This window comes from Hippocampus zosterae, chromosome 6 (genome assembly GCF_025434085.1).
Source record: "Hippocampus zosterae strain Florida chromosome 6, ASM2543408v3, whole genome shotgun sequence".
Lineage (NCBI taxonomy): Eukaryota > Metazoa > Chordata > Actinopteri > Syngnathiformes > Syngnathidae > Hippocampus > Hippocampus zosterae.
In genome coordinates, this window is record NC_067456.1 from 25122851 (window position 1) to 25135000 (window position 12150).

The following is a 12150-nucleotide window of genomic DNA, read 5'->3' on the forward strand; positions in this document are numbered from 1 at the left end:
GGACTTGGTAGCTTGGCTAAAATATATCACAGGGGTAACCTAACTCTATTTTCATGAAACTGTACTGACTTAGTGTTTGTTAGTTTCGAAATGTTTTGGGATCCCAGGAATGCTAGCTCCGATATTATTTTTCGATATAGTGCACTCCTCTCTAAGAAACCTCCTCAAACAATCAAATGCGCTACAGGTGGGACCTGTTTCCGTCAGTCATCAACAAAACAGGCGTCCGTCAGTGGTGGTCTGAGAGTTATATCGGAACATGACCCCCGTAGTGGCAATTACACTGCCAGATGAAAACCCACTTCCGTCAGTGCTTTGTCCATCATTTTTGTATTTATTTTTTTGTCATCTGTCAACCGTCAGCAAATATTTGTTTTGTGGATATATTGATTGATGCTTTTACAGCATTCTAATCATATTACTTCCCTATTGTGTGACACCTATTCTTTTATCACATAAGTCGGGGAGATCAGATACTGGAGGTGGATTCAGTCAGTCTTCGTTTTGCTGCCCTCAGTGAAGCATACGCCATCCTCAGTGAATGTGGCCCTGGACCAGTGAGTCTCATTATTAGTCGTCACCCTAATCCCAAAGTAAGTGGGGTTTTTTTCAGCATTTTATTTTTTTGGGGTGAACTTCTTCCTTTCAAGTTAAAATTGAACCCTGCCCTTTTGCCAGTTTGCCACATCAGGGGCATTAACATTGGAGTCGGTGTTTAAGATAAGATAACCTTTATTTGCCCCACACTGGGGAAATTTGCAGTCTACAGCAGCAGAATTGAGGGGAGAGGGGGGTAGAAAAGAAAAAAAAGTGTTGCATGCACAAGTAAATGTTTCCGAAAAAGAACTGTACACAGTATAGAATGCAATATAAATATAAGCTATAGACATAGATATAAGCATATATGCAACTGCATATATGCAGCATAAGATGGCTGTGCTTTTTACAATGGTTACAGGTTTCCACATATGTTTATTCAGCAGTCTGACAGCAGTCGGTTGAAACGAGCGGCTGTATCACTTCTTCTTGCAATTTATTTGCTTATGCTCTTTTTAGATACAATAGAACTCTTCAAGGCAGGACATTCCAGGGTCGGTAGTGCCCACTCACAGCTGTTGCAGCTTCAGCAACACTTTCTATCAATCCAAAGGGGTGTAACCATTGACATTGGGTGTTTAATTTCACAGCTTTCTGCATTATCCCAACCAGACACGTTAAGCCTGTAAACTCTGTTGGATATTCCCAGGATGACTTGAAATTGGCAATGCGGTGTGGAATGGCTTCTGTCTCCCTCCTGTGGACAAAAAGTCCCAGCTCAGTTTTCCTTCCAACCTGACACCAAACGATGTTTGTGACAATGATGTATGAGGCCACCAGTGGCTCTTTTATTTTACTTTACATCGAACATTCGTTCTCATCTTAGGCACATTATTAAGTTTTACAGTTTAATAAAATAAAAAAATTAATATATCACATGATGCAATCTGATAAAATGCCTCAATCAATGTGTTTTCTCAGGTATCAGAACAGGAGATGGATCATTTCATTGCTCAATCCACACACAAGGGCAAAATGAACAAGAGTCGACATTCTTCTCATTCCCAAGGTCTGATTCCTTTTTCCTAAATGTATTTCTCTCTCCGTTAATTCAGGCTTGCACCCCTAAAAACTTTGTTGACATAAATGCTCCTGCAGACATCATGTCCATTTTTTCTTAATTGTATATTAATCAGCAGGTTTTTCAAGTAAGAGAGATGGATCACCTGGCCTTAGTTGGACCATGAAGAGATTTCTTGAGCCGGCCAGTAGGGTAAGTCTTAATTTAGGCTCTTTGGACAAGCAAGCAAAATTTATCACTGTAGCACTTTTCAAAGACAGAAGCAACAACGTTAAAGTGGAAAATTTTTGCTGCTTAAAATACAGACAGAAACAATCCATGGATTTACAATTTCATCGAAAGAGAATGTCATATCAATAAATAGCACGCTCACGCACACACACAACCACTGTGTTTATTTTTGATTTCTTTAGCACAGCTCATTTTGCTCATTTTACTTATCTGATTTCACTAGTTTGTACATTAAAAAAAGGCTGGGTGCCCAAGAAGAGTGAAATATGTTTACAAGTTCAGTGGAACTTCTACTTACGAATTTAATTGGTTCAGAGAGGTTGTTTTTAACTTGAAATAAATGTAGGGAATATCCCACATTGAAATGAATGGCAATAGAATGAATCTGTTTCAGCCCTCAAATTAAGCACTTAGAAAAACAACTATTTATTGCTCATCAATTTTACCAGAGGAGGGGGAAAAAAGGGACTATATCTCAGAATTTAAAAGGTCTTCCATCATGACAGAAAAAAATCTGATTCAAGTGTTTCATATTTCTGTTTCTTTTCCAATTCATTAGTTGATTTTAGCATACCAATTCAGGGAAACGTGTTTTTCTGTTAAAAAAAATTAAGTGGGATGCACACTGTCATTAAAAAAAAAAATCAATTTGCTCCAAATGTATCCATCCATTCTCTAATCTCCTAATCCTCACAAGGGTGGCAGTGTATCCTGGCTGTCTTCAGGCAGTAGGCGGGGTACACCCTGAACTGGTTGCCATTATGAATTTGAAGCATTAAAATGCAGCAAAAGGATCCCATTTCAGTTTTGAATTGATTCACACAAAATGATCTTTGGGAAATATGGTCAAACAGTTAAAATATATGCATTCATATAGTTTTTCAAAAGTGTACTTTGGAAAGTAGAAAACCTTTGAAGACAAAAAAAATCGTGTTTTACATTTTTTCCTCCTAATTTATTTCAGCAGGGGTCTCTAAGCTCAGAGAAAGAGTTATCACAATACTTCTCACCGGATATTACCAGCCACCCATTCCTGACGAAATCTTTGGGCTCAACTAAAGATGAGGCAAATCAACAAACCAGCAACATCTCCATTGATGACATCGCATCACAGCCTCCAGGTAAAATGATTACAATGTTTTCATTACAATTTAGGTCGCACCCACAACCAAAGAATAAAACCTGACAAGATAAACATAACAAGACATGTTAAATGATATGATGTAGAGTTCTTCTCTTAACAATTAAATAAATTGTGAGTAAAAAAATGTGAACTTCACTCATTCAATGCCAAAACGTAAAAATGCAAAAACACGATCAATTGTGCCAAAATGTATTGATAAATTTTGGGTGGCTTTTTTTTGTTTGTTTGTTGTTTTTTTATGATAATAAATGGGGAACCTGCTCAGCGTGTCTGAAAGCTGATTTTAGGATGATAAATCACCACTAGATGGCAGGAGTGGCTTTGATCAGATCTTGGTCACACAAAGTGTGAGTGGGTGTGGGGTGTGGTATGGCGATCCTATGTGTGAGGTGATGTGTGGAAGCAGTGTAGTGTTGAGAACATGGCAAAATACCGGCACCGAACTACACACACACGCATACACACAAAGCTCAACGTTCATAAAAACTTTGTGCACAGGTCATACATTAGTGGTGTGTTTTTTCTTGCAATAAACTGTTATTTTGCAATAAAAGTGCCCTCTTTGTGTTGTTTATGTTGCTATTTAGTAGGAAAGCCTTGTTTAAATATTTGAGCTACCACAAATGCCGTCCAAAAAAGACCAAAGTGAAAGTTCTGCATCCTTTCACAAAAAGCTCTTTTTCTCAGATTTCTTCTTGAAAATGAATATTTTCAAGAAACATAACAATATTCAACTACTGTAGACTATGCAATTGTAAAAGGTAGAATTGGAGTTTTTCCCCCCGAAAGTTAACGCTTTCTTTTGGTAGGTTCTAAAATTTATGTCAAAGTGTCAAAAATATCAATTTGAAAAAAAGAGCTGGTGTTAAATGAGTGAAAATGTTAAGTCTCAAGTCAAGTTCAGATAATTGTGTAACGCATAAAAAAATGTACTGTTTTAATACTGAGCTCCTTCTTGTTCTCAGAAACTCCCACTTCTGGAAGCGAAATGCAATGTGACGCATCACAAGACAAGACCCACGTCATATCTAATTATCCTCAGGATGCAATCAGCCGGCCAACTGTTGTGTTGAGTCACACATCGCTGCAGAGCCCACTTCTTCATCAGCGAATGATCATTGATTGTGAGAATAAGCTGAGAAAAGATGAGGACTCAACAAGTGGAGTTGCCGCAATGCCACTGGAAGTAGACGATCGCAGCAATTGGGGGGAATTACAGATCTGTGCAAGCAATGGCGTGACACTACCACTAGATAGTTCTTCCAATGAGTATCACAAAGGCTTTCCAAATGGCCATGAAATACCTAGTTCTGAGTCACCCTTTATGCCAATTCGTTTTCTTTCAAAGCACAAAGCAGCGGAAAAAGATGAACAGTATGTATCGAAGCATTCCCACAAGACTGAAGATAACGCGGTGACGCTGGCCAAAGCTGTGTGGTGTGCTGAAGCTCCCAACTCCACTGAGCAGCAAAACCACGGCGCTACTTGTGCTTCAAATGCTAATCCATTCCAGTCTAATGCCCCACTGTGTGGAAAGAAATCCATGACTGCAAGTGGATTGATAAACAATCAGCAGTGTATTAAGGGAGGTTCAAGTGACATTTTGGGTGTTTATGCTATTGAGACTGTAACCCTGACAAGAAAGAAGGATGAATCTTTTGGCCTGGATCTGGAGATCATGTCATCACCTCTGAAAGTTGTCATCAATGGGCTAAAGCCTGGAGGTGCGGCCGAAAGGGTATGTCTCATTTTATGGTGTCATTTTAACATCTATTAGTGTAGACCGCCTAAAAAAATCAAAGTAATAAAATGTACGCTGAAGACAAAATTAAAATTACAAAGCTTTTTTTAATTAACGTTCAATATACGAGGGTCAGGGCGGCCCGGTAGTCCAGTGGTTAGCACGTCGGCTTCACAGTGCAGAGGTACCGGGTTCGATTCCAGCTCCGGCCTCCCTGTGTGGAGTTTGCATGTTTTCCCCGAGCGTGCGTGGGTTTCCTCCGGGTGCTCCGGTTTCCGCCCACATTCCAAAAACATGCGTGGCAGGCTGATTGAACGCTCTAAATTGTCACTAGGTGTGAGTGTGAGTGCGAATGGTTGTTTGTCTCTGTGTGCCCTGCGATTGGCTGGCAACCGATTCAGGGTGTCCCCCGCCTACTGCCCGAAGACAGCTGGGATAGGCTCCAGCACCCCTCCGCGACCCTAGTGAGTATCAAGCGGCTCGGAAGATGAATGAATGAATGAATGAATACGAGGGTCATTCAATACAATACAATAGAATGCATGCTGATTTATATAGCGCTTTCACAACAGTCGTGAATGTCGGTAAGGAACAAAACAGGTTAAAGTCTGAAGGGCCAAGGTCTGGGCTGTAAAGGGGATGAGGTAGCAGTTCCCAGCACCGCTCGTTGATGGTCTGCACCATTGAGGCTGCTGTGTGAGGCTTTGCGTTGTCATGATGTAAAATGAGTCCTTCTGACTGATGACCCCTGCGTTTGTTCTTTGTCTTTCTTGACCTGCCTCAGCAGCTCATAATAGTTGGTACAAAGTTTGTGCAAACATACTGTCACACATGCGCACTCCCCACATAGATAAATCACACTTCCAGAGACGTGAGTGACATTCCAACAGTCCACTGTCATGCCAATATGCTTTGAATCGTTCTGACTCAAAACCAAAAATTCTAATTCGGCGTTCGTTTTCAGCAGCCAATTTCCAACTCAATTCGACTCACCGCCAATTCGTGCACAGCTGTAATTAGAAGGTTGGTCAAGGTGCTGTTTGCCACGAAGAGCAGGGGGAAAGGCAATATGGCAAGATGCTTCGGAGCTGGTCTAAAATAATTTTCTTCTCTCGCGCAATTTTGTGTGAATTTGTTAGTAATATACTGGAGGTAATGAGTGTCAGATGGAGTAATAAGGCTGTAGCTTGAAATGAAGGGTGTCATTTTTTAAGACCCAGTAAAGTGATTGAAGAGATTTGTTTTTAAACATAAAATATATTTTATACTATATGTTTGAATATGCGGACCGGTAGTCCGGTGGTTAGCACGTCGACTTCACAGTGCAGAGGTACCAGCTCAATTCCAGCTGCGGCCTCCCTGTGTGGAGTTTGCATGTTCTCCCCGGTCCTGCGTGGGTTTTCTCCAGGTGCTCCGGTTTCCTCCCACGTTCCAAAACATGCATGGCAGGCTGATTGAACACACTGAATTGTCCATAGGTGTGAGTGTGAGCGCGCATGGCTGTTCGTCTCTGTGTGCCCTGCTGGCAACCGGTTCAGGGTGTCCCCCGCCTACTCCCCGAAGACGGCTTGGATAGGCTCCAGCACCCCCCGCCACCCTAGTGAGGATTAAGCCGTTCAGAAAATGAATTGATGGATGGATGTTTGAATATAATTGCTGAAAATTTGTTCAAAGATTGAGAACGCTTAAGTACTGAATTTGCAGAGGTCTATCATCAAACAAATTTTCACCATTTCAGTTTTCTCGATCGGTTGGGCATGGCAAAAACGATGCCGTGAACGCACTTTCGAGCCAACCATGAGTCACCTCTCCACCACGATGAAAGAGCTTGAGCGCCTTGATTTGGGGGGGGGGGGGGGGGCAACTGCAATATGCAATTAGCTAGCATTTCCTACGCCAATGAATTGGTAGAAAACATCAAACAACAGTCGATCCCCACTCATGAGACCATTATGCCATTTGCTGTCCTACTTCCAGGAATCAAAAGGAGTCTTGTGTCCAGGTGATGAGATTGTCACCATTGCTGAAAAAGTGGTGAGCTCCTGTGGGTACCAGGAATTATGTGAACTCATGCATAACCTTCCCACAACACTGTCTTTGGATGTTAAAAAACCTGTCTCAGGTACAACCCAAGTCTTACAAAATCATAGTTTTTTTGGGGGGGGGGTTGTCTACACACACATACACACACACACACACACACACACACACACACACACACACACACACACACACACACACACACACATATTTACATTGGAGAAAAAAAACGTAATAAATGGTGAGGGCAGTAGCACTAATGCATTTCTATTTTTAAGATGGCAGTAGCTTAGCCCATAAAAACTTGGGTTTATGGACCACCAAGCAAGGGACACTTCTGGATGCCCACAAAATTAATTGTGCATCTTTGCTAACTTGATCTGCATGTGTCATACATTAAGATACCTGACAAACTCAAGGCCCGGCCATATCAGGCCCGCCACTTCATTTTATGTTTCCTGCGAAAGCAAATCAAAGATGTCCACTTTCATGATGCTTGCTAAAATCTCAACCAAAATTCTAATTTGTAATAAATAAGACGGATACTGTAAGCATTTTCTTTTTAACAAACCCCTCATTTCAGTAACTTAAACAATAGGTGAATAAACCGTTATTCTTGACTTCTTTATATAGTTTCCGTCATAATGGCCCTCGAAGGGAAACTGCAAATAAAATCTGGCCCACAAAAAAATTAGTTTTACACCCCTCCAAAAAGACATTCAGGCAGACAGATACATAGATGGATGGGCAGATGAGCAGACAGATAGATAGATTGATAGACTTTAAAACAGTTATCTTAAAAAATATATATTTCCAGGTCTCAAAACAACCCATTCATGAAGGTCTGTAAGAAAGAACACAGATTTGTTTCATTTTCAAGTCAAGCCAGCTTTTACTGTCAAATATACTCTATGTGTAACAAACAGCACAGATAAAATTACTTTCCTCTCTCAACCACAGTGCAAACATGTAGTGCATTGAACACACACAGCTAAAATTTACGTTAAAATTCCTTGCGTAGGCCACAATTGCAGCAAAACCATGTATGGATGTGTATTTTTGCATGCAGCAACTTGCACATGTGTGGGGGAACTTGTATATGTGCCTTCATTGCTACACACTAACCACTAAGGCAAGGGGTGTCAAACTCATTTTTGTCACAGTTTCCCTTGGAGGGTCGTTGTGACTAATGTGAATTTTATGAAACCAGATAAATGTTTCATCATCTCCACATATAACATACACAGCGCACAACAAATTCATGGATAACTAGTTTTTAAATCAGAAATCCAAAAAAATAACTTTTAAACAGTGTTTACGTTAATCTAATAAGGGCTTTGATAAAATGCTTGCAATATCTCTGTTCGTATGGATTATATTTGACAATTTTAAAATTTTGTTCAGACTTCAGCAAGCATCATGGAAGTTGACATGCTTGATTTGCTTTCATGGGCCAAATAAAATGATGTGGCGGGCCAGTTCAGGCCCCAAGGCCTTGATTTTAACACCTATGCACTAAGGAATGCAACCACGGGTCACACTGCCCACTGCTGACTGAGCCTGGATGGCATAGACTGGGGAGGCCACACCAATGGACTATATGCACACAACACTTTCACGTTTGGTCGGTGGTGTGTTTACTTCTGGTCGGCCGATAAATTACGTCATCTGAATAAATTTCAGAAAGAGTGACTGACTTTCATCTGGCTGCATTGATTGAAATACATAATTAAACTTTTGTATTGTTTATGGTTTATGTTTAGAATTTCAAAACATATTTAAAGAAAATAATGTATTGTTTGAGAAAAATACCAATAACCGTTATACTGTATGTAATCGCAAATCGCAGTGTTATAAATATAGCGTGATATAAATCTAATCATCACACAAGTGTTGTGATTTCAATTGAATCTGGAGGTCGTCTCACCGCTAGTCACGAGTACTGGGTACTACTGTCATGAAATGCGATGTGAAATAAATACAATAACAGTTGTGGTTTGCGGTACCTTTGTTCTTAACCACAGTATCATTTCAGCCAGACTACAATGGTTTCCTATGCTCCTGTTTGTCCCAAAGACAAAGAGCCACATGTGATTTTGTAAATGCCTATGTAAAACACACAGACACACACACACACACACGCACACACACCAGAATTCTACTCCGTAACCCTGTAATGATCTCTTCCCTCAAATGCTGCCCTAAAATTTAGGTTTAAATCTCCCTTGCTCACCTCCCCAAACCAGCCTCCATGCATCTGGCTATCCATCCATGGTGACTATGTTACATTGTATATTTTGCTATTACTAGTGAATCCTAGCATCCCCCTGTAGTTTAACTCGCTGCATACAAACGTAAAACAAAGAGTTGCAAAAATGTGTGCATGCTAGATGCCCAGATGTCAAGCCTGTTGATTTCTCTCTTAAATTATGCTCCATTTGAAAGAAACGTGAAAGGACGATCTATGTTCTATGTTGCAAACTAATTGACTGTAAATAGCTTTTCAGTGTTTGAGGACTTGAAAAATGATTCGATAGTTACAAACTAATTTGTTTGGTTACATGGAATGCATTCCTCTCGAGTCCTCTCTGTGAGTACCATCTTAAAGTATTTTCATTTGTTTTGTTGTGCTGCGCAGTGTACAGTGATCCATAACCGTGGTCCCCCAACAGAGAGATCACACGAATCAGCCTCCCTGGTCTATTCAGGGGTGCTGAAAAGGAGGGTACATCAGGATATTGAATCTCAGGTTCAGAATGAGCAGGATGGTTTTTGTCCCAGTGGTGGAACAATGGACCAACTCTACACCCGCAGCAGGGTGTTCAAGGGTGCATGGTGTGTGGACTCATAGAAAGCGTTTTGACCGTGTCCCTCAGCAGAGATGAAAGTCCTCCGGATTTTCCCAGAATTCCAGATTTTCACATTTTAATGAAAATTTCTCCGGAGAATTGAGGAACAATTGCCTAAAATTAATTCGGATATTAGTTGACACGCTTCTGAGTTTGTTGTTTTGCTTTCACGAGCGTAGCCATGTTGAGGCACTAACACTCGTCACACTGAGACGAGTGTTACACACTTGCTAAACCCCAGTGGAACGAATAAAAGACGCAGTGGACAAGACAGTTGTTGTCGTAAAAATATATATTTGGACAAAAAAGGAAACACACAGATTGGCAGAAAAACGTGTCCGTCCGACTTTGAGTGTCGTCTCGGCTAGCTTAGCTTAGCTTTTGTCGTGTGTGACGTCAGTTGCGTCGGCGCTGATTGGTTGAAATCAAAAGACGTGCTTGCGTACATGTTCGCGCTGATGCACGCACAGCATACAGCAGCGGACTATCTACTGCTGAGGCGTGCTTCGCTCGAATGGCGTCGCCACAACAGTAATACCCTCGCCTCACATTCTCATGGCCTCGCCATATCTCGGAGATTTTAAAATTTCGGCGAGAACAGAGGCCACAAAGGGTGCATGTGTGCACACAAAAGGAAGATTCATCATTGAATGTCGAGTATTTGAATAGCGTTTTGTGTAAATTAATTCATGCGTGATCGACCAAGTGTGCGTGTGTACACTCACACACATATTATAAAAAAATATTAATAAAAGTGGAAAAGTGCAAAGTCCACTTTCATCTCTGCCTCAGGTAGTTCAGTGGGAGTTGGTTTGGGGTACGAGTTACCGAACCTCCTGATACGTGCTGTTCAGTCCCTGTACAACCGATGTCTGAGTTTGGTCCGCATTGCCGGTAGTAACTCATTTCCAGTGAGGGTTAGGCTTCGGTAGGGGTGCTATTGTCACAGATTCATTTCATCAACTTTATGGACAGAATTTCTGTGCGGTCAAGGCTTTGAGGTGGTAGGGGTCGGTGGCCTCAGTATCACGTCCCTCCTTTTTGTATATGATGTGGTAATTTGACTTCATCAATCCAGGATCTCCAACTCTCATTTGAGCATTTTGCAGCCAAGTATGAAGCAGTTGGAATGAACATCAGCACCTCCATAACTGAGACTATCGTCCTCAGACGGAAAAGTGAAGATTGCCCTCGGCAGGTCGGGGACGAGATCCTTTGCCAAGTAGAGGTAGTGTAAATAACTCGGGGTCTTGTTCACAAGTGAAAGAAGAATGGAGCGGGAGATGGGCAGGGGAATCAGTGAAGCATCTGCAGTGATGTGATCTCTGTATCAGTCCGATGTGGTGAGTAAAGAGCAGTGCTGAAAGGCAGTGTTTTCAATTTATTTCTCAATCTATGTTCTACCCTGGTCCATGGTCACATGCTGTGGGCCCTGACTGAAAGAACAAGATCCCGCTGACAAGCGGCCTCCCTTAGAGAGAGGGTGTGAAGCACGGTCAGCCGGGGGAGCTCAGAATCGAGCCACTGCTCCTCCACATTGTTAGGGGCTGGATCAAGTGGTGTGCGCATGGTAAGCACGGATAATTTTGTCCCATTCATTGCCAATCAGATTTTATTGGTTTTTGGGAGGAATTGGGGCGCCAAGGTAACACTTTAATTAAAAAAAAAAAATCGTGCCAAGTGCAACCCCGTCGAGACATATTTGTTACGAACGTTCTTGATGGATAAAAAAACAAATTGTGTGGATACGTCAAAGTGTGACCTTACTGGTGGAGGGATTTGTGTGGTCTCAGGTCATGGATCAGACGAAGCAGAGCTCAGATTTGCCTCTGAAGACAAGCACGACTGGATGATGTTTTCCCTCACAGGGACACTAGTTACTGAGGAGCTGAAGGTGGGGCTGGATGTCACCAGGTGACCAGGCCTGCTTCCCGGGTACAATAAGAAGAGATGTGGGTTTTCGTTCCTGTGGATCACTGGGACGTGGTTGAGCACTTGCAATGGGGAATTCCTCATTCTGCTGGGGAAATTCAATGTTTACAATTTGTGGTCAATGCCAGTGAGAGATCGGAAAGTGTAATTGGAAGGAACGGCCCCAGTCCAGAACCGGAGCTGTGCTTTGTTATTGGACTTCTGTGCTCATTATTTATTGGCAATAACATTAAGATATCCTTTATTTGTCCCACAATGGGGAATGCTTGAACATGCACCATGTTCAAGCATTCAGGTTTTCATGCATGCACTTGAAAACAGTCGTCTGAATAAGCTCTTAGGCAGTCGAGATTTGGCACATGATACCTTGGTGATGCACACATACTTATCTCACAAATATACCTCCGGGCGGCTCATCAGCTAGTTCCTGCGGAAGGCTGGTAAGGTGGTGGTTCGCCGCCCTCCGGGCGGCTCATCAGCTAGTTCCTGCGGAAGGCTGGTAAGGTGGGCCTTCGGCCCACAAAAGTGTTGTTGCTTGGTTCAACTTTTTGTTCATCTTCATTGCTTATCGCGAAAATAAAGAGATGTTTAGCTC

At 41.9% G+C, this 12150-nt stretch overlaps 1 protein-coding gene across 10 annotated transcripts in view; it reads left to right on the forward strand.

Annotated features, from left to right (window-relative positions):
* Positions 1 to 12150, forward strand: part of pdzd2 (PDZ domain containing 2) — an 88832-nt gene that overhangs the window by 57297 nt on the left and 19385 nt on the right. For 4 of the 10 annotated variants that reach the window (XM_052068134.1, XM_052068133.1, XM_052068128.1 and 1 more), the window contains 6 exons: positions 461 to 593; positions 1519 to 1606; positions 1734 to 1810; positions 2814 to 2970; positions 3959 to 4731; positions 6712 to 6856. In XM_052068134.1, the coding sequence (XP_051924094.1) occupies positions 461 to 593; positions 1519 to 1606; positions 1734 to 1810; positions 2814 to 2970; positions 3959 to 4731; positions 6712 to 6856 (1373 nt within the window). Of the gene's footprint in view, positions 1 to 460; positions 594 to 1518; positions 1607 to 1733; positions 1811 to 2813; positions 2971 to 3958; positions 4732 to 6711; positions 6857 to 8986; positions 9049 to 12150 lie in introns of all 10 variants that reach the window. The other 6 variants (XM_052068137.1, XM_052068138.1, XM_052068131.1 and 3 more) reach the window with 6 other exon arrangements.